At 41.9% G+C, this 26,477-nt stretch overlaps 1 protein-coding gene across 19 annotated transcripts in view; it reads right to left on the minus strand.

Moving 5' to 3' along the window:
- Positions 1-26,477, minus strand: part of ADGRL3 (adhesion G protein-coupled receptor L3) — a 508,900-nt gene that overhangs the window by 70,930 nt on the left and 411,493 nt on the right. For 15 of the 19 annotated variants that reach the window (XM_050337727.1, XM_050337726.1, XM_050337711.1 and 12 more), the window contains 6 exons: positions 23,239-23,424; positions 19,877-19,915; positions 6,753-6,936; positions 5,814-5,936; positions 3,451-3,659; positions 2,597-2,773 (listed from right to left, as the gene is read on the minus strand). In XM_050337727.1, coding sequence (XP_050193684.1) covers positions 2,597-2,773; positions 3,451-3,659; positions 5,814-5,936; positions 6,753-6,936; positions 19,877-19,915; positions 23,239-23,424 — 918 coding nt within the window. The remainder of the gene's footprint in view (positions 1-2,596; positions 2,774-3,450; positions 3,660-5,813; positions 5,937-6,752; positions 6,937-19,876; positions 19,916-23,238; positions 23,425-26,477) is intronic. The other 4 variants (XM_050337714.1, XM_050337721.1, XM_050337718.1 and 1 more) reach the window with 1 other exon arrangement.

Raw genomic sequence — 26,477 nt, forward strand, 5'->3', positions numbered from 1 at the left:
GGCCAATTTTAATAGGCAGAAAGCATCTTCAAATTAAATTCTCCTCTTAATCAGGTACTGTCGTATTAAGACCAGAATTGATCCCAGCAACTTCTACTCTTGAAGCACACCAATAAATCCCTGCTGCTATGGTCAGCCAGCGTCATTTTCTGCCCCTTTGGACAAAGACATATTGCTTTTTCATGCTAGAGAGCCAGAAGGCCATCAATCACCTCCCTCAGCGGTGCTACCTTCCAGCTCCACCTTGCCACATACTCTCTGCTAATAATTAAATTGTAGCCTGTAACTTGCAGAGCAGCCACTGAGGTCTCCTCTGAAGAACACACTTTTGCCATGTTACCAGGGAGGGACATCATTCACGACCAGATGAGACACTTGTCAACTTGGTGCTGGTTTTTGATTAAGGAGCAGGACTCTGATGTCTGCTCCCCATGGGGCCCACTGTTCAGTTTCATTAGGTAGGGTGCTGTATTCACTAATTACACCAAAGGATGCTCCCTATGGAGCCAAAAATTCAAACAACTAAAGACAGCAAGCTACAAATCTCAATTACTGCAGAAAATCGTTTCTGCCTCAAAACTCTCAGAATATTATTAATTATTGTGCGTACAAAGGTCCTCTTTAGGGATCCTAGTCACTGGTCAGAACACTGCTCTAAGAGGTCCTGCACGCAACATCGTTGCCTCAAAGATCGTTCCACCACCAAGAAGACAAACAGGTCTTTGAGGCATGGAATGCCTTTTTGTACAAGACACAAGATAAAAAATTGGCTCAAAAGCATGCCTACGAGCAGTGAGTGCGAGTCAATGAACGATAACAACCCCCATTTATTCTTAAGCCTCCACTTTTCCAAAACAGCAGCTATTCTGCTGCCAAGAGTTTAAAATCAACTCATTGCAATAACATAAGGAATGTCATAGAAGCCACATCCCAGATTTGCCAAGAGCCACATGGTCAGCTCTGCCAGCAGACCAGAGCGAGACAGTGTCACCAGGAAGAGCCAGGTGAGAATCAGCTGGAGGGATGAGTTGCAAAGGTTCACAGGTGCACACCTGCCTTTGCCCTCAGACTGGAATGATCATTAAAGCAGACATGCCAGGAAGCTGTTTGTTACATCAGAGTCAATAAAGTGGAGCCAATTTGGCTCTTACAGCAGTGATACTTTGGCTGCAGCCAAATGATAAAACATGACCTGAGAGTCTGGAGGGCACTTGTTAACCCAGAAACAGCCATCAGCTAACAGCACACTGGCTTGCCACTTCAGAAGCTTCCAGCCATAGCTCTTTCCAATCAGTTGGGTGAGCATAGGAAGGGTCTTGCATCCTTTTTCTGCAAGATAACACCAGCGCTACTTGTCTAATGAGGTTTGGATGAAATGTGCAGACAAGGCTGACCTACTTGCAGTTTGAGAAGAGGTTCGTTCAGCACCAGCCTGTATCTGCACCATGCAGTAGGGATCGCCCTCATTCACACCAACGGAGTGGAAAGCTATCTGCATTTCCCAGGTGCAACCTCTGACTTCAGTGACTCAGGTATATCTGTTAATTCCAGACAGGTGATAACAAGCCAAGCACCCATATCTTATGAAAATTCAAGCAGTTGTAGGAAACTGGCAAAACCAGACCTGGATTGGAGAATGCCATTAACCTGTAAATACGTGGATTCTGCTGCAGTGCCAGGCACATGAAATGAAGACACTGCAACACAGAAAATGACTAGGCCAAAATCTTTTGGGCTTCAGGGCCTTCTCCTCTTCTTTCTATGGAAGCTGAGATGGTCCTCAATCAAAGACAGCCAAGGCAGCTTAGGAAATTGAGTACCATCTCAACCATTCTCCTGTTCTTGAATAAAATCCCAAATGTGTGCTCTACTCCCCAAACCACAACAACAACAAAGAACATCTAGTTTCAGGAGTAATTATTTGGCTCCAGTGGTAGCCATGTGGAAAGCCAGAATTATACTACAGACCTAAATGCAGGTGAGGGAAGTAGCTGATCACATACTGGCCTCAGGTAGATGTACAGTCTACACAAGACGGTATAAGAAGCTTCCCTTTTATGTGCAGCTCACTGTCACACAGTGAGATGAAGAGAATGTAACTTTTCCCCCCTAACTTCAAGTGAGAAAACACTTTTGAGTCCCCACGTGTACCTCACACAAACATGTGTGACAGTGTATCTGCAGCTGCTGCAAGCAGGACACACAACTTGCACCCACCAGGCAGACTGCAGCCTTCTGTCCCACCACCCAAGGTACTCAGTGCTCCTGCAGTGAGGAACCCACAAGTAAGAATCCAGTCAGACGTTCTGCACCAGTTACCAAAGGATATGGCAACAGCAAGCTTGCTCCCTCGTTATCCTCAGCTCAGAACTGCCCAAGCCAGGAGCTTAAGACAGGATTTGCACTGGTGTCACTATCTCCTGTTTCACCATGCAGCAGAGGGAAGATTTACACCAGATGGTTTCTACTTTTAGAGTTCCTGTCACACAACAATTTCCCTGCTCAGCTCCATTTGCAGTAAGAAAATGGTATTACACATTGACCACTTCTCCTGCCCGCCCAGGGCGCTGGCAGCCTGTGAACCTGCAATGCCTACCTTAACGTCCACATGTGCCATCAGGACTGCAAAGTTGGTTAGGTGATTGCAGGAGCATGTGGTGTGCGTCTTGTTAGTTGTCAGGAGGCGACAGCCCTGGGTGGACCAGTACCCTGTCATTGTACGCTTTGTATAGCTCCAGAATGAACAATTCGGGTTGAAATTTTCTTCTGACTGCTGCAGGGAAGAAATTAATAAATGTAATAAAAATAATAGGCTCTCAGAGATTTCTAAATGTGCTACTGAGGCACTTCGGAACTCTCACACTTTAATTTTAGATAAATAATCAGCAGTGGTTTATACATCAAGTATTACTTGCCAATACCAGAGAAAGTTAGATTGTTGCTGCTCTCTTTCCTAATGCAAACTTAGTTCTTTGTTCTTGATTAATTTCAGGCATTGACTAAATCCGGCTCCTCAAAACCAGACTGCTTCATTTGCATTGCAGTGGAGAGAAATTAATTGCTTTAAGCAATCAACTTTTGCAATGACTGTGCTTGGCTAACAGGAGGACTAGCTGTCCTCTTTCACTGTAATTCCACTTTCCTCTAACATCCCCTGCCACCATGATAAAATAATATTATGGTCTGCTCTAATATATTGGTAGGTTTTAATTAGAGAATGACGTGTGTCAGCAACTGAGCAATGGGCATCAGCTCAAAGGAGACACTTTCTTTACTTCTATTAATGCAACATAAAAGAGACCTCCTCCATAAATAACACAAAGTGCAAAGGAACAAAAGTATAATTCAAAAATCTAATCAAGGACTGCTGGGGGCCTCACAGCAGCCAACTTTTCCATCACTCCATTTCAGAAACTGAAAAAAAGAGAAGTGCTTTTCGAACTCACGCACCTTGATGTGCTTGACAGTAAACACCACAGGATCAGCCAGGTAAACCTTATTGCTGAACTCTTTGTTTATTGCTGCAGTGATGACAGGAGAGTTGACAATGACGGAGTGATTAGTCGACATTGCTTCTGTTCCCAACTTCATGCTGGCATTCTCCGTGGAGAGATACGTGCCCAGGTTGTTGTACAGTACAAAAGCCACCCTGATTTCACCTAGAAGAGCAATAAGAGGTTAGATATCCAAATCAACTCACTGGGGTGGTGTTTTTCTAGACGACAAATCTCTTCTCTGAACCAGCTTCAAAACTTCTCTGAGAAAATGCGAACGGACCAAGATGTGGCTTATGAAAACCCACCTCCTGCCAATCTCAGTGAGCACCAAGAGGTGCAACAAGCAGTCTATGTCCTTCTTCCAAAACAAACTTCTATCAGCAAACAGATCAGAGGAAGACAGGAAGAGAAGGTGGGCTTATTTTTGGCACCACCAGGTGTAACTGGCTCCAGGAAAAAAGAGGCCAGGTGGTCGATTTCTCACCTAACATCACTTTATTCTCCAGGCTATGCTTGGGAAACATGTTTCGTGCTGGCCTGTTACACAGATGTGGTATAAAGCTATAGTTTAGTCTGTTAATAAATTAAGACTCTTTCAGAAAAGTGTAGGGACAAATCTGAGAGAAGAAATCAAAACCTTTCCAACACAGTTCCAATCTCACATGACGGGTAAAACAAAAATGAAGAAATTTCACTTAAAAATATATTTATTTTTTAATTTGCCAATCAGATAACCAGAAAAACACCCTTAGGAAGCCTGCAGAAAACCTGGGCTACCAGCCAACTGTTTTTAACTGAAACCATCCAGTTTGCCTTCTGTTTTGCACATTATTTCACAGGCTATAAATAAGAATGGAATGTGATTTGTTTGCCTCTATTTGTATTAGTTGCAGAGAAGTATGTTTTTGATTCCACAGGAATCACCACAGCTTCTAAGGAAGGTGAAGCACTGATGACTCCAAAGATTCCTCCCAACCTAAATCCTTCTATGATAATTTATTTCTAGCTCTTTAGTTACCTCAAGGCATGTGCCAAGCTGGTGCAAATTGATGGGGTTCTTCTGAACTGACCAGAACTCCAGTGATATCATGTTTAGAAACACAGACTTTCCCTTCACTGTTGCCAGCAGAGTTTCTCTTTCCCTACAAATCTTCAAAGCTTGATAGCAGAGTCAAACTCCTGCCCTGATGGAGTTTTGCTACACATCTTGGGTTTAGACTGTCTCTAAAAGAAATACTTCTCTTCAAAACCTATATCCAAAGGTGCCAAACGTCATCAAGGGAGCCAATGGCAAAACTTTCTTTTAGAACCATCAGACCAAAATTTTATTTTGACAGTTGCCTGAAATTTTTGGAGGTTTTAACACATCTGGTCTGGCTGTAATACTGCCCTATCACTCCACTTTCTTTATTCTTTACTCAGAGAAGGGCAAGGCACTGGAACAGGTTCCCCAGAGAAGCTGTGGATGTCCCATCCATGGAAGTGTTCAAGACCAGGTTGGATGGGGCTTTGAGCAACCTGATCTAGGGTAGCACCTCTGCCCATGGCAGAGGGGCTGGAACTAGGTGATCTTAAAAGTCCCTTCCAACCCAAGCAGTGATCGAAGCCTGTACAAGACTGCTGTCCCCTGCACACAGATTAAATTTTAAAGGAACTCAGAAACAGGAGCATATTAGGCCAATCAGTAAAAGCTTATGAGTTTGAAATTCGTCTACAGCTGGGCTGTAGAGATCAACAAAGGCGTCTGCTCAAACTCCTGATCTGAAAATATATGGTTTTGCAGGATTAAGACCATTCACATCTAACATCATCTATAATTTATGCTGTATCAGGAGGTTCATAAGATACATTAAAGATTTAGACTCATAACAGTTAATCAACTTTTTCTGCCATGTTGGCTCATTATTAATATTTGCTACTATTGTTTCTTCCCTCTACATTTTCAGATAGTGCCCTGCTGTGAAGCAGTTTACTCAAACAAGCTACTTATCCCATCTGAAGCCTCCTACTGCAGACAACAGCAGTTAAAAGCACTTTTCTGGACTCAGTGCTGTGCCCCAGTAGCCACATAATTTAAGTATCTGATGCATTTTTTTCCATCACAAAATACTTTTGAAGGCGGTGAATCACTTAGCAATATAATACATTCCCAGTCAGCTAAATGAGCTTGCAGTCAAGGGCATGAGCGACCGACACTACCATTAATTTAAATAATAACACAGAGATTAATACTACACTTGCAATGGTTAAACACAAAACAGTGCCTAAGGCATGACTGGCTCATAAGGCTGGCGTGACCTGAGGTGCTAGACCTACCATTTCGACCATTTTGCTTCAAGGTATTTGCTGACAGCTGAATGGTGCTCCCGTGGCCCATGTTCTGGGGAAACTTCAGATCTTCCAGATTCCCATCTGTGCTTAGTCTCGCAACTTCCAGCTCTGTTTGCAAGAGAGACCGACACTAAGAAAAATCTATACTGAAATAATCTTCAACACGGTATTTCAAAGCTACGAAATGGTGTTCCAGACCATCTGAGAGCAGAGGAATCAACTTAAAATGCTTCATGCTAGAATGTTTCTGGGCTCCTATTTCTTTTTAAACCTTTGCCCTGAAGAAGTTTTAAATTTAATTATAAAAAAAAAAAAAGGCAAATAAATTCTACTCTCTGTGGAAGACAAAAGACAACCAGTTTTTGTAAACAAGAACCTCAGGATATTAAGGACAATGGTTAAAATGAAAATCTGAAAATACTAGTTCTTTGCCACTGGCAATTGGTACTTTGTGTAAATGTTATCAGTGCTCGGGATCTGTATTCAGAGAAATAGAAAGAAGAGTTGTTCTCATTTTACATATGCACAGTGGGAGTGCTGGTGCTTTCCATCATGCTTGTTTTTTAATTAAAATCAACAATCAGCTGAATAAAGACACAAATTTGTATGAAATGAAACACAATTGCATTACGATGAACAATCTCCCTGTGAAGCAGTGCTCTCATTGCTCTAGCACAGATTATACCCTCAAAGCCAAGAGTAATAAAGGCAGGTCAGGTGCTCATTTTCCATGGGATTTCAAGGGTAGAGAGCTGCCTTATTCCTTTAGGCTCTTTCAGAAAGACTTTGAAGTCCTTCAGAAAGGGACAAGACACAGCTAACAAACTGTGCTCCAATTAATCTAGGGGCAAAGACCAAAGCCAGGCTTCACAGCCTTTACTCTTCCGCTCGCTGTTCTTGATATTCATGGGATCTGTCCCTTACGGATGTTGTCAGTGTTTTCCCGGACGATGTCTGTCTTCAGCAGGTTGTCAGCCAGCACAAAGGCACTGTCCTCCACGGTGTCGAGCAGCTTGGTGGCTGCGCGCTGCTGTTCGCTTGCATTCAGGTCCCTCCACGCGTTCAGAGCCTGTGGCTGCAGGAGGTTGTTCACCGTCTCCACCATGGCCTGCAGGGGAGAGGGATGGAGTGAGAAAAGGCTCTAGCCAACCTAAAACACCATTGAGACTTCTGACATATGCTCAGTCCCGTCCTCCACACACATCAGTTTATAGAATAATGACAGCATCTCCTTTCCCCCACCCATTGGGGCAGCCTGCAGTGGAGCTAGGCAACATTTATCCCATCAGTTGGGAGAGTGACGAAATACTGACTTTATTCTAAATGCAGGCTGGGAATAGTGCTTTTCTGCTTCCATAATCAGCAGCTCTGGGTTTAGAAAAAGAAGGAATTAGGGTGGGGTGGGGAGGGAGGGGCAGAAGAAAGATGAGGATTAAGGAAACATGCAGGAAAACAGATTTCAAAACCCACTGTGAAGCAGGTTACTGTTAGCTGCAGCACCAGAATTCAAGAGTAGGTCTGGGGCACTCAAGGAAGGTATTTAGTATCTGCACAGGCTACACTCCTTAGAAAGTTTCCCACCACATAAGCTCTGGCAGGCAGTCATGAAGACACAGAGATAGTTTAGTTATGCCATTTCATCCAGAGAAGCAGCAGGTGCCCACAGAGATTTAGATAAGACGCTACATTTCAAATCACTCAATTCAGAAGGGAGTCAGCCCCAGGTAACAGCTTCAGTCCCTCCTACAGTGCACCTTCTGCCCTGGGGCTGCCACACACAAAGAGTTCTCCCATGGATAACTCCCCACAGGTTAATCTGGATGCACACCCAGGATCACATGAAACAGTACTGGCCTCATAACTGCAAAATTACAGCAATAGAGCCTACCCAACCTGAAGATTTTTCTCATCCTAAACCCCCCGCTTTGTTACTAACCAGAGCTGACTCAATCACTTTCCATCTAACATTTTTTAATGAGACCAGCTGTACCAGTTGGTAGAACCAACTGTGCAGAGAAAAGGGAAAAAAAAAAGTTACTTTGATCATGCTTTCTTCAGTTGGTTAGTGTCTACCCACCAGGCAGGCCTGCCCCACAAAGAAATAGCTCCACTGCCAGTTGACTGTAGAAATCAACCTTCCTTCTGAGAGGAAGCTGCTGTTCTTAATAATTTTCTGTATTCTGAACATGTAGGCATCAAACCTACAACTCTGTTCTGCAAGCCAATGACAGTCCCACGGGACTTCAACATTTTGCAAGCCTAAAGTGTACTCTAGGGGCTCACTTTCATGGAAATACTTCATTATTTACTCCTGATACTGTTTCTAAACCCACCAGTGAAAAGAAGTTAAGGCACAGCACATTCTCCAGCAGAGCCCTCAGGAGGAGTGTTACAACAGCAACATGTGTCACGGGGATTGCAGAGCGTCCTGACTCAATCACTAGTCATGGTCAGATAAAAATGAGCAATGGGAGAATAGGATCACATCAAACTAGAATTCGATTTTACTGCTATATCCAGATCACCTTAAAAAAACTTTTCAATTGCAGCAAGGTTCAAGGAGAAGCAGAGACAGTTAGAACTGCCACTGCTGGTGCTTGTGTTTGGAAGGTTTCTCATGCCGTCATGTTTGCTACTGGGAGGCTGCACCATAATTGCGCTCTTCTAACAGCACAAAGCTCCTGCTCTCCAAGCTACATTTATTCATGATCAACAAACTCATTTGTTCTCACACCAAACCTCTCCTGTACCTTACACAGATATTCCCTTCCCTTGGCATCTACTGCCCTAGTCCCTTGATTAAGAGATAACATTTCTCCTGAGCCTCAAAGACTGGTTTCCCAAAATATGCAGTAACTCACGGTTCAGCCACTAAAATGGCTGAAAATCTTGTCTTCTAGTGCTATTGCTGTCAAGCCTTTGCAATACAAGACTGGAATCCCTTACTCCTTTGCTCTGAAGTGGAACTTAATAATCATAAATCAATTTCTTAAACTGATTATTAAACTGATTTTCCTAAATACTCTAAAAAATCATCTTAACACATTTACTGTGTACACACTATAAACTGGTTGACATTAATAGCCAAGAAGAAATAGTAAAAATCCATAGCATTTAAGTGTGGGTATTTTCAGTGTTTTAAAATCTGGAAGCCTGATCTCTCTAGAAAATCTAAGAAAGTTCTGTAGTATACTTTGGTAGCTTATCTTGTCAGAGGCAAAAAGGAGGTAGCATTCTTTTCCAGTGACCAAAAAGCTTGGCTATACAATACGGTATTTTTGTTTAAGACCTTTTCTGTATGGAAAGCAGAAAATGAGGGATTTTCTACCCTTTCAGTGTTATCACAAACCACAATTTGCCTTACTTCCATGTAGCTTGGCTACTAATGGTGTCTTTAATCTCTGCTAAAACAACATCCCAGATACTTTTATCAATATCTGAAGAGAGGAAAGAGTCTTTGCAGCAGATTGAGCTCCTGGCTGTGGATGGAAAGGTAATGTCTATTCATCAAAACATGAAACACATGCTGAAATATCTGTGTTACAGTGAAACATCTGCTACAAAAATTTTTCACCAAAAATTTTTTTTCTAACCAATGTTTTTTTTGTTTTGTTTTGTTTTAAATGTGTGTGCACGTGTGCAGGCAAAGTTTGAGAGAGAACGCCCATTAAGCCTAATGTGCCACTTCCTGCACAATGTGCACTCCCCACCCAACGGATCCATCCTCTTGGGCTAACCTGAGACCAGCCACTTCACCGTCACTCTGGGGTCTAACACAAAAGCTCCAGAAAGATGTCCAAGGACTTTGGATCAGGACCTTAGCATGTATCTGAGCAAAGCTGGTAGACTGTCTTTGTTGGCATTACATCCGAGATTAATTTAGTCCGGAGCTTTTCCCAGAGGGTCACTCCCGTCACCTGTCTCAGTGCATTAATCAAGTGTTCCCCACACTATATTTCTGAGTGCAGCACTTCATTATGGCCGAGTGCTGCAAGCTGAAGCCAAGGAGATGAGGTGCTAATGAAATGTTTGCATTCTGGACAGGAGCTGAGGTAGGTGTTTAAATGAAACAAAACAGCTGTTAAAGCAACAGTGTCTTGTGAGACACAGACGCCAATGGGGAAAAGTTGGGCAGGGGAGTGGGAACTGTGGGAAGGCAGGCACACATGACAAGGATAAGCCTGTGTCTTTGCATTTAAGCTGAGCCCTCATTGTTTATGTGGGTTTGGCACATGGTCCAATGACTTTCTGGTCTGATGAAGCTCCAACATAAAAGAAACAGCTGTGCCAAGCTCCCAGGTCTGCCTCTCAGTGACCAGCTGTAGGAGAATTAGCCCTGATATAGGACGTTTAAAATGAAGAAGGCATGAGATAAGTGTGCTTGGGAGCTGACGGCTTGAGAGGTTTTACCTGAGGTCCCTGGTGCTTCTGATAAAGGTGGGGACTTCCAGAGGAAGACAGGAAAGTTCTGACCTAGTTTCATCCCACCTTATTTCAAGTATTCAACATCCAGCCAAGAAGAGAGCTCAGATACTCAAGTTTCTCCCCCACTGAAAGTAGAAGAAACTATGGCAACTATAACCCCCATTTTTGTGCCCAAAGTCACATGAGATTATACCTATCTATGGAGAACCCAACATCTATTAAAAGATGCTGCGTGACTGCTTCACTGAAGACCCTCTCCTTGCTTCCCAAGCTACATTTCCTCTGCCGTGCTTTTCTTCTCTTGCCCTGCCTGATCATTCCTCCTAATGCAGCTGAACTGTGAGCCTCATGCAAAATAAAAATGTGGGGCTTGGAGACCAAACATACCTCAACATCATGCACAGCACGGCAACAAAGCAATGCTGTGGTCGCTTGGGCTTAATGAATAGGCAACACAAGCACACAGGTGCCCCAGGAGAAAGACACAAGTAACTCAAAGGACATGAAGGGAAAGCTATCACAAGGCATAACTTGCTTGTTTGTAGCCTAAGATCAAATGAGGGAAGAAGGGCACGTCTGAAGGGAGCCAAGAACAAAGCATCCATCTTTCTATCCTGAGATACGTGGGTGTAGCTGTATTCTGTGTGTGATGTCAGGGTATCTACACATGCAAAGCTAAACCCTCTAATTACAAGCCTCTGAAGAGCAACCATCCTGGGTGGGTTGGAGAATATTACACGCAGTGGACCTCTCATGTCTCCAGTAGTGACTACAACTGGACATTGAGAAAAGAACAAGAACCTGCCAAGCATATAAGACAAATCCCATGATGGTGATCCCTGTCATTATGTGGTTATGTAGCACCACAGACTGTATGTTCAATGCAAATAAATGTTAATAAATTGCAGAGGGAGATTTTTTTCCCAAATAAGGGCATATGCTCACGGTTTCTTGATTCTGTCCTGAGGTTACAAAACGGAAACAAAATGTAAACCTTCCCTCTCAGACACTTACAAATTGGTATTAAAAGATGTATTGTAAAATGGCAACTAATTAGGAGCCTTAGAGTAATTATACATTACTAAAAGGCCAATTGTACTCATCCCATTTATTTCCTTTGTGACAGCTGCTTCGTTTTGTAAAACTGAATTTTGCTTGTTCCTTTATTTTTCCCTTCTCCCACTCTAGAAATACCTGGTGAGAGTGTCTGGCTATGTGACACACTGTTTAAACATAGGAGGTGAGTAATCCAGTGATACCACATCCATTTATTTATCTCTCACTGTACCAACATCCAAGGCACTTCTCTTTAACAAAAGCAGATTCTGTAATGTAAAATCTGTCTTTAATTGGGAAACAACACTGAAAATCACCAGGAGATTTTAGATGTACTAAGCTCATTGCCAAATTTGGGACCAGAGTGCATTGTGTATGGTGCTTAAGCAAGCAACTCTAACCTTAGAAAACCAGCAACTCTCCTAGAGTTAAGACCTCTTTAAACCTTTATTGTTCATTTTGGCCTCTTGCTTAGCAGCTGATGGAAGAACGAAAACCTCAACAAACTTACAAACAGAGAAAATACTGCTTCAAGGCAAGTGAATACCAGCAGGTCCTACAGGGAATATTGGTTGAATCCTTCTGCAGAGTAATTTTCAGATATGCAGTTTGTCCTTCCTTACAAAGGAGCGCCTCCTTAAGAGGAGACTGAACACACTGCATATGTCATTTTTCACAGAACCTACATCAAAGTCTTTACCTCCTGCAGCAGGCTTGGGAGAATGAAGACAGTGGCACAAGGCATTAAAGCACTACTTTTGTAATGATAACTCTAATTAAAATATCTGCGTTTTATAACTTTTAAAGCCCTGTCTCATCCTGCTAACACTTCCTTGATCTCACAGGAATATCTCACACAGTGCACTGTCAAAAATTAGGGTAGAAGGAGCTATAGCAGCAAGTTTTGCACAGGTAGACTAAAACCATGCCTAGTGCATGAAGCAAGCAGTGCTTGTACAGCTGTGTCCTGTACCAAAGGTGATGGCCAAAACTGTCTCATCAGAAATGGTTTGCTCACCCTTTCTGAGAACATGAACGCTCAGACAGAGTGCAATCACACAGCCTTGGGCTGTGCTTACGGTCTGAGCTTCTGGTCACGCCCAAGGTCTCCCCATACTGCTCCTAAACAAGTGCATCATTGCCTTTATTTAAAGAATGCAAAGCCATTACTAGCCCACTTTCTAACAGCTTGAGGTTTTATGGCAAATCAGCAGAGGAAAAATCCACAAAACTCCTTCAGGTCCACACTGTACAGTGCAAATGAAAAACCTGTCAGAGAGCAGATGCACTGAAATGTTGATACGGTACAATGATCGCAATGTTATGCTCTTTTTTTTTCCTTTTTCCTACTGGAAAGCAGTGGTACTTCAAAAAAAGCTTACCTGCCTCCTTGCTCAAGAATAGGTGGTTTTGCTCTGTATTCATATTAAACGCCCAGTGCTAAAACAAACCCTTTCCTTAAGCTATCAATATTTGCAACCCTCCAAACTAATTGAGTTAAAGGTACAATCAATGCCATTGATGGCAAGTTCTGCTGGAAGTTGTTCGATTCTTGCCTCTGGCCAGAAAAAGCACAAGTACAGGAGAAATTCCCATTAACCCTGAATGTACCTGGTCTAGTCAGAATGGGCCCTTTGGAGGAGAGGGACAGCATGAAAGTGTGGATCTGAGCAGGCAAGCGGCCACTTCTGGCAAGGTTATTGCGTTGGAAGGGATCAGCTCAGGAAATTACGTGTCTTTTTCGAGTGGCAAATGAACAGCACCCCAGTCCCACTGCACAGGGGTCATCAATCAAAGGGAAACAGTCATCCACTGCGTTGGACTTCAGGACAAAAAGAGACGCACATGCCATTTCTTCAGCTTCCTAAGCCAGGAAAATGCCATTTTGGCTAAATGATGGCATTAAATCCTATTTCCTGGCTGAGAAACACCTTCCAATCTCTCTGCTAGGGCTCTTCATTCTTACAAGTTTTTTTGCCTTGTCATTTATTGCTTTAATTCAAAATCAAAATTTTTCACTGGTCAAAGCATCAGTCAGCACACTGGAGACAATTTCTTACAGGGAAGCCCAGACACTGCCTGAGGCTTTTTAAAAAGCAAAATGGTTATAGTATTCAGCGAAATGAGCAAACTCATATTTAAACTGAAACTAGTTGAACCACAGTGAGTGTTTAAAAATAAGCAAATAATTAGAATATCTACTACTAATCTCCACTTTTGCCTTCAAAAGTAAGCCAGAAGCACTGGCCTACATCTAGTGATCACCAGAGCAGTAACTGGGAACTGATGGTATCAGTTTTGGTAAACTGAGACAAAACCTACTCCTCATGGCAAAGGCAAGAAGAGCATTTCCTATGACCTTTCAGAGGAATTCCTGAATTCCACAGTTCCACAGATTGTGAGCAAAGGCTCTCAAGAAAGAGCATGCAACCTTCTCTCTTCAACGATACAGCAAATGTTTATGCTGTGGTTACAGAAACTGTGTGGACTCAGAAATGGCCAGAATTTTAGCAGTGCTGAGAACTCACTGTAGTGAGAGGAAAGGCACTGACCTTTATTAAAATTAGGCCATCTACAAAATGCTTAACTATGAAAATAATGGTCTTCCACTAGGCATCGAAGGTTTCCAATCCTGGCCTTGAACTACCAATAATCTCCTAATGGGAGCAGACAAAAAGAATAGGAGATCTGAGAAATAGAACAAGGTTACAAATTACCGGTTATGGCTTTGCTTTACTTAATATATGAGGAAGAATATTTTAAGGTCAGAAGGCATCTGTAGGACTGAAATAAAAGGAATTGATTGGGAAGAAGGAAATAACATACGATCTATTTCATTTAATGAGATCTTCCCCGCAGAATAAGCTGAGAAGAGCATTTATGAATCATCTGTATTTGCTGCCCTACTGTTTGGGATCTGAAACTATACAAGCAACTGCTAGAGCAATTACACCAGAAAAGTGAACAAAGCTTTAGCAAGAGAGGCAAATGGGCCAAAACCAAGAAATGCCTCTTTGACAGAATATCCATAGCCTTCAAGGAAACTCCTAGGGAGTCTGTGAGACTTATCCTTTCCTACAACAGTTGAAATCATCAAAGGAATATCTCCCACTGAACCCTATGGCAATTTATACTGAGACCTTTTACCAGTGCCAACAGATACCTGGAGTGACTCAGCCTAAAGCAGAGAGTAAGCACACAACAACACAGAAAACACTAGATTTTCTTTTTTTTTCTCCATTTTTCTATGCTGCATGAGTAACCATAGGTATAGGTTAGTTGGTAGGAGGAGGAACATGGGGTCACCTTCCTTTTTTACATTTATGCAAAGAATTTTGGAGTCTGGTGACAAACCCAAGGCTGCTGCTTTGATCCTCCTCTCCCCTAACAATGGGCTCACCGCAGCAGAAACACGCAGGGCGAGGATTTCTAGTTTCACTCTTGCTGACACAAATCAAGTGCAGGTTTCTCAAGCTGTGAAGTATATTAAGTTCAGAGAGTTTTAACAAAGGACTACCAAACCGCAAAACCACGCTGCGAGTCACACTTCTTTCAGATGTTCTTTTAATTATATTAAACGAAAGTTTTAGGCACTTTGATCCTGATGGGCAAACATCTTGATCTCTTGAAAAAGCTGCTGAAAGTACTCCCTGTAGCTATAGTTAATATACAACATTGTATGCACACTGCTGGCCAATTTATTCCAGCCACTTTAACAATGATACCTCGCCTGACAGGCTGTGCAGAATAGCATCAGGAGTCAAGCAATGCACAAATCATTAGAGGACTCTGAAAGTTGTTTGACATACACTGCAGAGCTCTTTGTCATACAGCCAATTAAGTGACCAAACAAGAAACGTGAAAACTTTCATTAATTTGCCCCTTTTTATATATAAATGGAGGTTAGAGTCTTGTCACAGGCACAACAAAAACACAGGCAAACCCAGCATAATTCAATTTGTGCTCCCTCTCAGAGCTGCAAGTTTCTTTCGTTTAGTCTTCATGGAAGTTGGGACCAGTCATGCAAGCGAGAGAGAAGTGGGACAAACAGAATTAATCCACTTTAAATAGTACTGGCTAAGTCCCAGATGCACCTTTTATCTGCTGAGAACTACTAGGTTAGCAAAGAAAAAAAAAAGTCTCTTCTACTCAGCTCTAAACTTAATGCCTTGAATCCTCTGAGGAAAGCCTTTCATTTTTTGCTTAGTACAGCAATTCAAACAGCCCATGTTTCAAGTGTGAAGTGTTCAGAAAGTCTCCAGGAGAACCAGAAGGACAACTCTGACTGCAACCACATGCCACTTTCTGCTACCTGGAGCCTGCCAGCACCTCAGAACCAGCTTCATCAGTGGCTCTAATGACACCTGCACTCAGAAGCTCTTGTGATTGTCCCAGAGCTGGTGGAACCTCCATAACCTTTGCCATTTGCTATACAGACCAGTGCAGCATTACAAACAGGTTAAGCTGATTTACAGAATAACTCAGGATGGTAGGAACCAGAGCAGCAAACACCTTTAGACAAGGAAAATGCTACCTCCTTTCACCTCTTCGACAAAGTTGCCACTCACACTGTTGTATTCACCAGCTTCCAGCTTTGAAAACACTGAGACTTTGTAAAATAAAATTTAAAAAAATAACTAAAAGAACGAGAGCCCTGTAAAGTTTTGGTCTTCCAAGACCCTCATCCCACACGCAGCATGCAATTTCACATGGGAAGAGGCCTCTGGCTGGCACCACAGGGAAAATCATTGGCCTCATGATGCCCTGGAGCTGCAGCCCACAAATCCCAGTAAAGCGAGGACATGAGCTCAGATTTTGCAATCAGATGAAGGTATATGATAAAAAGACTGCAAGTATAAGTGTAGCACAAGTCTTCATTAAAGTTGTGTTTCCAGATACTAAATATTACAGCAAAATTCTCCAAGTTTTCCCCCATGTTTAAGTTTTCCATGTTAATATGGCCTCACTTTTTGCATTATGTGAGTACTCAGCCCTTTTTTTATCTTTACTACCCCACCTCCATTCCTAGAGGCTGGGAGAATTGCACCCATGGCATTTTTAAGTTGGGGAGCTGAGAAACAGTGAGCACATGACACTTGCTGAGGGACACGGAAGAAATCTGTGACACAAAACACAGTTTCACAACCTCCAAAATACAAAAATTTCTTTTTTATACAACCCTAGTGCTTCAGTTTAAGGAGAAACACCTTTGAAAAATGAACAAACATAAATTCTAAAAAAAAAAAATTACAGAAAATTCATACCAGCTTACATCACGCACCAGTCACCAAACTAAGCTATGCTAATCAAATGCATCACCCGTTGTGACTCATTCTCCCATGTGATGACTTTTCCATCCCTTTCCCAAAATAGAGAGCAAGAACAGTGCACTGCAGAAAGGTGGGCATGAGAGATGTACATCTCTGTTGTCCAAAAAGCCACACTCTTAGCAAATGGAGCACCTTTCCAAGGCCACTCTGCCATCTTGGTCAGCTCAGTCTAAGCTGACTATTAATTAGTATCATAAATTAAAACCCATGTGGCAGTTTCTTAAATGTCACTGCAACTGAAAAATCTTCCAGCAATTGCCTGGTCCTTATAATGGCCAGTCTTCGCGAGCGAAGATCCGGGGAAGGTCTTTCCACCTTCCAACCTGCGCATTGGATTTTTTAGGTGAGACACAGTGTGCGCGGAACTGAGCCCACCCTTTAATCCTAAGGTTCATCTGCCGGGGCCAAGCGAGCTTGGACGGTGGCAGTGAGGTCCTTAGGACGTAGGTGGGTTGCCTTTAAGGGCTAACGAGCCCCACCTGCCCGGGAGTGGCCCTGACCGGGAATCGAACCCGGGTCTCCGCGGTGACAGCGCGGCGCCTTTACCACTGGACCACCAGGGGCTCCTTATACTATTATGTATTTATCATGTCACCTCTCAGGTTGGTTCTTGTTGAATTTTTGAGACAAAAAAAGATCATTTACCACACCTGGAACTAAAGAAGCAGCATTTTTCACCTCCAATCAACAAAATCTCTGAGCTGTTACATCAACCAATACTGTGAAACTGAACAAATCAAATCAATATTTGTTTTAAATACAAAGGTACCCAAAGAGATGAAATGATCATCTGATAATGTATTCCCAGTCTCATATTTGAATAACTCACAAAATTTCTCAATCTGTTTGGCATATTTATTTATAGTCATTTATTTTGGCCTTAAAAGGACTTTACATCCCAACTGCTTCAGGGGCTCTGTCATGAGTACCTAAATTTTCAGCCCAAAGAAAACTGTAAGACTGATTTTAGCTATTATTATGTTCTCAGGTCACCCTTGCCCTCCCAAAAATCCATCTTTTTAATATTTGTAATTCCTGGACATCTCTCACATAAACTTTGTGCTGCACTTTGCTTTGTCTAGGGAGCACAGAACAGAAGGTACACTTCCAGCCCTCAGCCGAATTCAGCCATGGAGGCTTTTCAAAATAATGGGATTAGCACAGGGAGATCATGTCAGCAAAGTTGAACACTATTTCTCTGTCATCAGAGAATGGCACGACTTCCCATCTCCCACTGACCTTACAAAGTCCATGGTTTCACCATTTAAGATTTGTTGAAAAATCTCTGGCTAAACTTTCATAGCCAGCCCAGACATTTCACCACCTGGTGAAGGATAAGTAATAGGAGTATCTGCAGTCACATTTAATTGCTATTACAGATAACCTCGCCTTCACAAGATTTTCTGATGATTTTAGATACACAATTTTCCAAATGGAAGCATACTGTATGAAAATATGTCCAGATACATTACTTTACCTCCATATAGTACAAAGCAGAGTTGGAAAGGTTCAATTATGTCATGTAATTCATTCTTCAAGCCCTCTGTTGCAGGACTGTCCTCTTCAATATATGTACCACATTTGTCCATATTTATACTAAACAGCTTAAGCAATGAGCTTTCATCAGTTTTTGTCTACTAAAAAAGCAGGTGCATGATTAATGTTTAAACACACAATCTGCCTTTCCAAGTGAAAGGGAAGGAATCCTTGAAAATAAGGCTAAAACTGGAGTTTGTGCAAAATATTCAGGTTTTATTCTATGAAGGCCAAGCTTTCTGCAGAGCATATTAAACTCAACAACCACTATTGTTTGAAAAAAAGACAAAAAGACCAGGCATATGCAACAATTCTGTAGAGTTTGCCTATGCAACTAATGGAAAAGGATAACTATGGGTCAGGTAGCACCAAGGTCCCCAACAAGATTGCGTAGCTCACAGGCAAATCAGCCTCACCACGTTTCCAATGGTAGCAGTAGACAAGACAGCTAGCTTGGGACTGAGCATTGCACTGCAAAGTTTCCTAAATCCCTTCAAACTGGAAAGCTAGTTGCTTTCTCTGGGATCCCAGACAAGGGATGTGTAACTCCATAACTCATCTTTATCCATTAATGTATATGGAAGAGAAAAGGTGTCTCTCTCGTGACATTTTCCAAAGGGAAGACAAACAGCCTACCAGCTCAGAGAGGTGTTATTTTATTTCTAATGTTCTAGAAATCTAGACCATCTAATACCACAAGCTAAATGAAATACGCACTCACAAAATAAAGTCAGTACTGACTGTAGGAAGTTGAATTTTTTAGGAAAGTTCAGGTAGAGACAGTCCCCTCCAGAAACACGGGGTTCATTTTTACACCTCTGTGTGTTACACATACACATATAAATAACGCTCAATGACCCATAAGTACAATATCAATGTTCACAAGCACAAGACAGAAATTAGATGGTAAAACATTCACATTTCTTAAAGCAGCATTAAACTCACCCACAGTATACAAACAGGTTTATATAAAAGTCACTGGAGCAATGTCATAAGGCAAGGTGACAGGATTAAAGAAATAACCCAAGGTCCCACCTTGAAAAGCCTATAAGCAGGTCTTTCCAGAATGTTTGGGCTTGACTTTGTTCATTTAAACATGAGGTAAGGCTATGAAAGTCAGGCCAGACCTGGATGAATTCCATGGGGTGTTATGTTCCTAACTCTATACTTACTTTGTAGCACTCTCCTCCTTCTTACATCCCCTCTGTGAGACTCTGCATTTCATTATGATCCTACCTCCTCCCTCGTGCCAAGTGTTGCCATTTTGAATTGTTTCTAAATTTGAAAGGGTAAGGGGGGAAGAAAGAAAACTAAGGAAATGCAGGTGGCAGTTATATGAGTGACATGCTGAAAGCAAAATCCAGCTGGTCTGGAGACACCTCCATGACCAGCAGCTTCACATTCTTTACTTGCACACATCTATACTATTCTGCTTATTCAGATGGCCAGATAAGCCTTGTCAGATCTCTCCTGTGCTTTTTTCCACTTTCTGATTCAGAGGTTTTGCCCAGATTTTTGTCAAGTCTGAGAACAATGGGGCAGGTGGGGTGAGGTGAAAAATGACATTATTATCCTGTAACCTTAACCTTAGAACTTGCTGCCACAAAGGTGGTAGTAATCAGATTATTCACAGAGACAAGACTCACTTCACAGTCATTCAGTCAAACAACTGGACACGTGTATTAAAAACACAAGAAATACCTGGACATAGGCCCTGCAAGAGCGCTCCCTTTTCTGAAGCTGAGTCCATAAAGAGAGCAGATTAAAGACGGAATAGAAAAAACAAGTTAGTGACAGAACAAGGGAAAAAATTTGAAGAAAATGCCTATGAAAAAAATCACCTAATTTCTCTCTTAAACAAGTTCTGAAAAGCAACCAAACCAAAGGAGTGATTGTGTGTTAGGCAGCAGTGGAAGACTGGAAGGACTTGTTCCAGAAATATGGGTTAGTCCTTTTTCAGTGAAGTAAAGCACAGACTGGCAACTTTGCAAGAGCAGCTGTTAGATGGTGGGAGATACTGAGGTCTAGTAGAGATACTCAAGAGATGATGTTTTCCTTGCAGCTTGGAGATCACACATGACATTTCCACGTCAAACAAGGCTGAAAAGATGAGGCTGAGTGGTTATTTACATAAGAGGAGCGTGGGCTCTGCAGTCAGACAGTGCTGATGGCACAGTGAGAGCTTCAGTTGAGCAGGCCCGATTCTGGGGAGCAAGATGTGTGCAGGACTGCATCCTGATACAGAATGCACCTGTATGGACCCATCCTGACAGACCTGCTCAGGTCTCTGTCTCAAGACAAAACCTGTAACATTTCAGCTTCACTGCTGTGGGCTTGTGTAAAGCCAGCTCAGGCACATGTCTAGTGTGATAACACATTGTATTGAAGGAGAGAGCATTGCCCAGGGCTCCTGACAGTGTAAGGGCCACTGAAGAGGACATATCAATGAAATGGGAATTCAATATAATATTTCCAGTTAAGGCCATCCTCTCCCCTTTGTATTAAACTAATTCTCCAGGGATACATTATTCACTCCTTTCATGTCAAGTTGCGCTTTCCTTCGTAAGTCCTGGGCCTAAATGCTTTATATGCTGAATAGCTTTTCCACAAAGAATCTCACCTTTTCCACAGGAGCCACATTTCAGACTGTACTTTGATATGCACTTGCATTCCTCCTGTCTGATAACTGCACTTTTGTGTATCATGAAATTCAAACAGGCACCTCTTTAGCTCCATGGGACTTTGTAGGCATTCTGCAGCAGTGAGCAAGAATTGGTGAGCTCTGCATCACTGCAATGAAACCTCACAAAATCAGGCTGCTCAGAGCCACTGGCTTGGTTGGGTTTGCTTTTGTTGATGTGCCTGGTTGGAAACTGCACATCAACAGAGATTCAGGGCAACTTGTACTCTCAACACACAACAGTGCAATCCCATTAGTATAGCTGAGAGCCAAATTTGTCCCCAAGAGTTTTGAGGCTCTGAAATAAACAAAATACACCCAGGTATCATGCAATGCCTAATTTCAATTTCTAATTCATCAATTTGTAACAGTAGAAATCTTCCTCTGGGTAAATCAGGCCAGTATGAAGACTTTACAGAAGCAAATGGAGATCAAAGAAAGCCTCGCTGAAAATTACAGAGCTATCCACTCAGGGGTCTTCCTAGTATGCAATGGAGCAATTATTACCTTAATTAAGCCTGATCCCGTGGAAAGCATAAAGCTTTTAGTGACAGGAAAGTGACTCCTGAAAGATGATGGCTTTTAAAAATCTGATTATGACAGTTAATTTCAATTCATTGTACACCAGCTTATAAAAAAAACCCACACCAGTACAAAGCAGCACAGGTGATTACTTTTGGATTCTCGGCACATTTCCTTTAATGATTAAAAGAATATTTAATGGCTGGTGCTTACTTTATTTCTTCTTTCTGACTAAACAGCACTAAACAAAACTCTTCACAAATTACTTTTTTTCCCTTTTTTTTTTTTTTTTTTAAATACTCTTGATCAGTGAAGAGGAAAATGGAGCAGTAACTCTGCTGCCTTTTGTTTGCCCAATACTACTTCCAAGCTGAATTCATGCATTCTTAAATGAACACGAGCAGTTGCTCTTCTAAAGAATTAAGTGGGGAATGAGAGCAAGTAAATTACTGAGCCTGTCATTTGGATCACTGACTCACATCGCTGTTTTGCAGGACTCCACGTGGTCCGGAATTTTAATGTGGAGCGCAATTGATTTGTATGAGTTGCTTGTGCAAAGCTGATGGCAGGGGGAAGAAACCTGCAATGGGGACCCTGGGAGTGACAGCTGAGCCAAGAAGCTCTGCCTTGTCCAGTCTTCCCCTCCCCTCAGTAACTCACACCTGTCCCCAGGATACAACCCCATTTCATGTAATTGAAACAAATACTGTGAAGTGACATATAAAAAGATGAAAAATATGTGCTTGCAAAGCTGAAGTGACAAAATGTTGGGTGTGGCTGGGACACATCCAGAAGAGCAAGTAGAATACAACCACGAAATCTGTTAGTAGGTGACATTAATTGCTAGTTTTACCTGATGTTGTCAGACATCACCATCATTTAAACAAAGACCCATGGTATGTTTATAACAAATAATGTTATGCTGATGTAACAGTTAATAAAATTATTACCCACATTGTTAAAAATAGCTGGAAGCAGCACTAATTAAAAGCATTGGGATAACCCAATTCTCAGCACATGCAAAGCACATGAAATGCAGGACTTCAGTTCCCATGTGACTGAAATCTTAAACAATCCCGAAGCCCTTTGCATTTAAAATAGCATCAGTCTACAACAATACCTTACAAGAAAAAAGGCAGTGTTACTTCTCTGAAAAGCATTTATCTTCATAAGACACAGAATAAATTTCAGGTTTAGCTAGGATCATTTATTCCCCCTATAACCTTGCAACTAAGTTCTGTTCACGCTTACATGAATGTCAGAACTGATAGGCAGCTGGGAACAAAATTTTGTGTCTTATTTTAACTGGGTGGCCAATATAACCACATATGCTCATAGTCACAGGGTTCAGCTGCTCTTTGTTCTAAGAACCAGGCCTGCACAATTCACTGTCAGAATCCTCAGTAAGTCCTATCTCATGTGTTTACATGAGACAGTGATGAAGAGGGCCTTTGACTACGGAAACCCTCAGCTAAATGTATTCTTACAGACTCCACAGCTCATATTTCCTGCCACAACTGGCAACTCCTAGCACCTTTACTGCTATGTAGCAATTCCACTTACTTCTGGAAATGACAAAAGGACTAATAATTCTTCTTAAACTGGGGCACGGAAACCACACTGTTGTCATGTAGTAAAGTACTTCTGGGTTAAGTCATGGGTTATCACTAAAAAGACCCTCTAATGCTAACGCATCCTGAAACCTTAAGCGTAAATATGATGGTGTCTTATGTGCCTTTTGTAAATGTATCTCCAGTGTAAATGAATGTTTCTGTCTGCCTCCATTTATATTCGTGCACAGAAGTGTTCATTGGACCCTCACATCAGCCTCCTGCCCCCTCCTGAGCCCCTTTGTTTTTACCTTATTTAAACTGCGTGCAGCACTGTCCTTCCCGCCCGGAGTCAGGTTCCGGAGCTGCACGTCGAGCAAGTTCACCAGCTGGACCATGGCGGACACGGAGTACGCGATGTCACCGGCGTACAGGTGGTTTTTGGTGTGCTCCGCGAGCTCCCGGGCAATGTTGGCAGCCATCTCCCCTGACTTCATCTGCAGTTGAGAAAGCAGAGGGAAAGGTTGTCCCTGGCTGTTAGTGTGTTAGTCCCTTCCGCTCCCACAGTGTTAAGCAAGTCAAGTCCCCTCGTGAAGAAGTAAAAGAAAAGAGATGAAGAAGAGGAGAAGAAAAGGAGAACAGAAGAATTTCCCAAGAAGTAAACCATAGCAAGGGTCTTCATCTTTTTATCATGAACAGTGTTTTGAATATGGTTCTAAACGTGTTTTCTCCAGCTATAGCCAACCATGTTGGCTTCAACAATTTCTTCTCACAAGGCACTGTTTTCCATGGGATGCCCATGCTAAGAAGACTTTAATTAGCTTGTCCCACTGCCTTACCTATGCCACTTGAAAAAAAAAACAAGCATGTAAACAGTCTCTCCTGTCAAGGAAGAGCAGTTTCTGATTACAGAAGGTTACCTGATGATAAGCGAGGAGATGATTTTTCTTACAACTCCTCCACAAAGAGGTTCCTTGTAAGAGGAACAAAAATAGATGACATAACCCAGATCAACCAGAGAATGAAGTCCACAATTCCTGCATTATGGATTTAATAATCAGGTGCTAATTTATCACTCAGCATTTGCATGCAGGAGGCATGCGCCTTACCACACAGGTCACATCATCTGCACTGGGGCTAGTGACTCTCAGCACACATAAAAGCATACTAACTCAGGAGCAAAAGGCTCAAGTTTCAAGCAGAGGCCCATTGGAAGGGAAAACCCAGCAGACTGTTCGGTTGAATCTTCTATTAAAAGACTTTTATCATGTAATTGAGTCACAAAACTCACAAATCACCTGCAGTGAAATTCACTGTGTAATTATCTGAGAAACTCTCACTTTTTCCCCTGTGGCTTTTCCCTCTTTCTTGCTGTGTTTTGCTTCTCCCTACCTGGTACCCATTTTCTATGCCATGGGGATTTGGGACAGGGCAGCTGGTCCCATCTCCTTTTTATGAGAAGCCCACTACAAAAATACTATTGCAAGTAGTATATATATGTCAGGGATAAGGAGAAATTAGACAGGATGACATGTAAACAAAGCTCCCACTTCTGTCAGGCTCAATGACCAACTCTACTGGGCTCTTCATATCAATTTCCAATTGTTTTATCTTCCAAGAGCTAAAAATCAGATATTTCTCTTCTTCCCTCAATCTCTGGTGCTTATTATAAAAGCAAGATGCTAGGGAAAGATTATAGGCTGAGTTTCTACCTCTCTGTAAATCAATTAGCTGAGTTATAAATGAATAACTTACTTCTATCAATTTGACAGCAACAGCCCATCTGATTTAATGAAATCTAAGTGGAGATGTTCATGCACTCGTCCTCAGAGAATTAAAGCATATGATGATATAGAGAAGATAAATAAAGGAGATAATATGTTGTTCTTCCTATTAGAGCAGTGATAACATACATTCAAAAACTGAATTATTTCTTCCTCGTTACACAGAAGGCTAATGCCATAGAAACCAGATCCTATTCTTACAGCTGCCTGTTCTCCTAAGCAGCTGAAGAAAGCCACGCATCAGCACAGAGGTTGAATTTTGACCTCTTCTGTTGGCTCTCAGAACTTTAAAGAATGACTGCATCAAATCCCTTTACATAAAGAAATCAATTTCGACATTTTCCTGCAGTTCATCGCTGGAGCTTAACATGTATCATGACACATTGTGTTTCTGTAAGCTTTGCAGAAAACTGCAGGAATTCAGGACTATTTTTACAGATATATTAGAAAAGAAAATCCCTGCTACCCAATATCTGATGCTCACATTTTCACTTGGACCACAAACCTATGCAAACTGGTACACTCAGAAAAAATTGCTCAGCTGCTACAAACAGGCTGCTGTTGTTCCTGTCTGTCTACTAAAGTAGTGGGGGCTGGTCACTAATAAACCCTTTTCCTTTTCTCTTGTACTGATCCTAAAAACTGCAAATCTGAGGAATTCTAGTGTGGCCAAACAAACAACACATAAAATAGGTAACAATTGAAGAAATGCCCCAGAGAAAGGCAGACTGAAGCTCAAAATCTGTGAACTCCTGGGACATAGAAGTATTTACCCAAACTTTTTCACACACCCAGGTTTCCTGAAAACACAGAGATGTGCCATTCCCTTGGGACAACGTTTTTGGTTGACAGGTAATGAAGCTACTTACTAGCACTGACAATTCCAAGCCTCTACATTGTCATACAGAAAATGCAGGTACAAGTCACTACAGCAGTGCTGAGATGCTCCTTCCATTCTGGCTGCACGCATGAGAGGGCGTCCAAAATGATGGCTGTGTGACTTGCTAATGCTAATGTCCCCAACTTTTTTAGAGCATTTTCCACTGAAACTGAAGTGCAGTCCTGTCAAACCCATCTTCAACTATCAGTCCCAAATGCTGGCTGAATATTCCAGGGCTAAGATATATATCTGGTCCCTCATAACAGGATTGAGCCCCTTTTTTTGGTTAATTCTACATAAGGCTCAGCAAAGCTTACTGCTGCCCAAAAGGATGCATTGCTAACTTACTTCTCTTCTATAAAGCACTTTTCCACATATTCCTCTTCATTACTGCTGCACGGAAAATGAGCTCTTCACAAGTTATTTCTTCGAAAACATGTAATACTCTTTAACCCAAACATAGTTATATAGGAACCCAGGAACAACCCTTAACAGATTCTTCAGGGGTAAAGCTGTAATTGAGAGGCAAGCAAGAAGTAGGGAAAAAATATGCAAGTAACTGACCTTTCTACTGGGAGGCTCAAGAACAAAAAAGGGAATTAAAAATAATGTATCTCTTTACGATTTGAGACTACTTTTAAAAACTTCCTATCTTAATTATGGAAAAAAAAATTAAAGATAAAAAAGGATTCTGGAATAAAAGAAAATTGGGTTTCTGGGGATTTTTTGGCTGATTTTTTTTCCTTTTACAAACTGATTAAATCTAGCCTTAGAATACTAATTTGAAGGTGAGAAAAAATGTTTCTTGCCAATAATGCCAACATACAAAACACAGTTTTATAGCTTTGCTAAAAAAATTGCTCCCCTCTTCTATTTGGACATAATG

This window comes from Myiozetetes cayanensis, unplaced genomic scaffold (assembly GCF_022539395.1).
Source record: "Myiozetetes cayanensis isolate MyiCay16 unplaced genomic scaffold, myiCay2020 scf7, whole genome shotgun sequence".
In the NCBI taxonomy this organism is placed as follows: domain Eukaryota; kingdom Metazoa; phylum Chordata; class Aves; order Passeriformes; family Tyrannidae; genus Myiozetetes; species Myiozetetes cayanensis.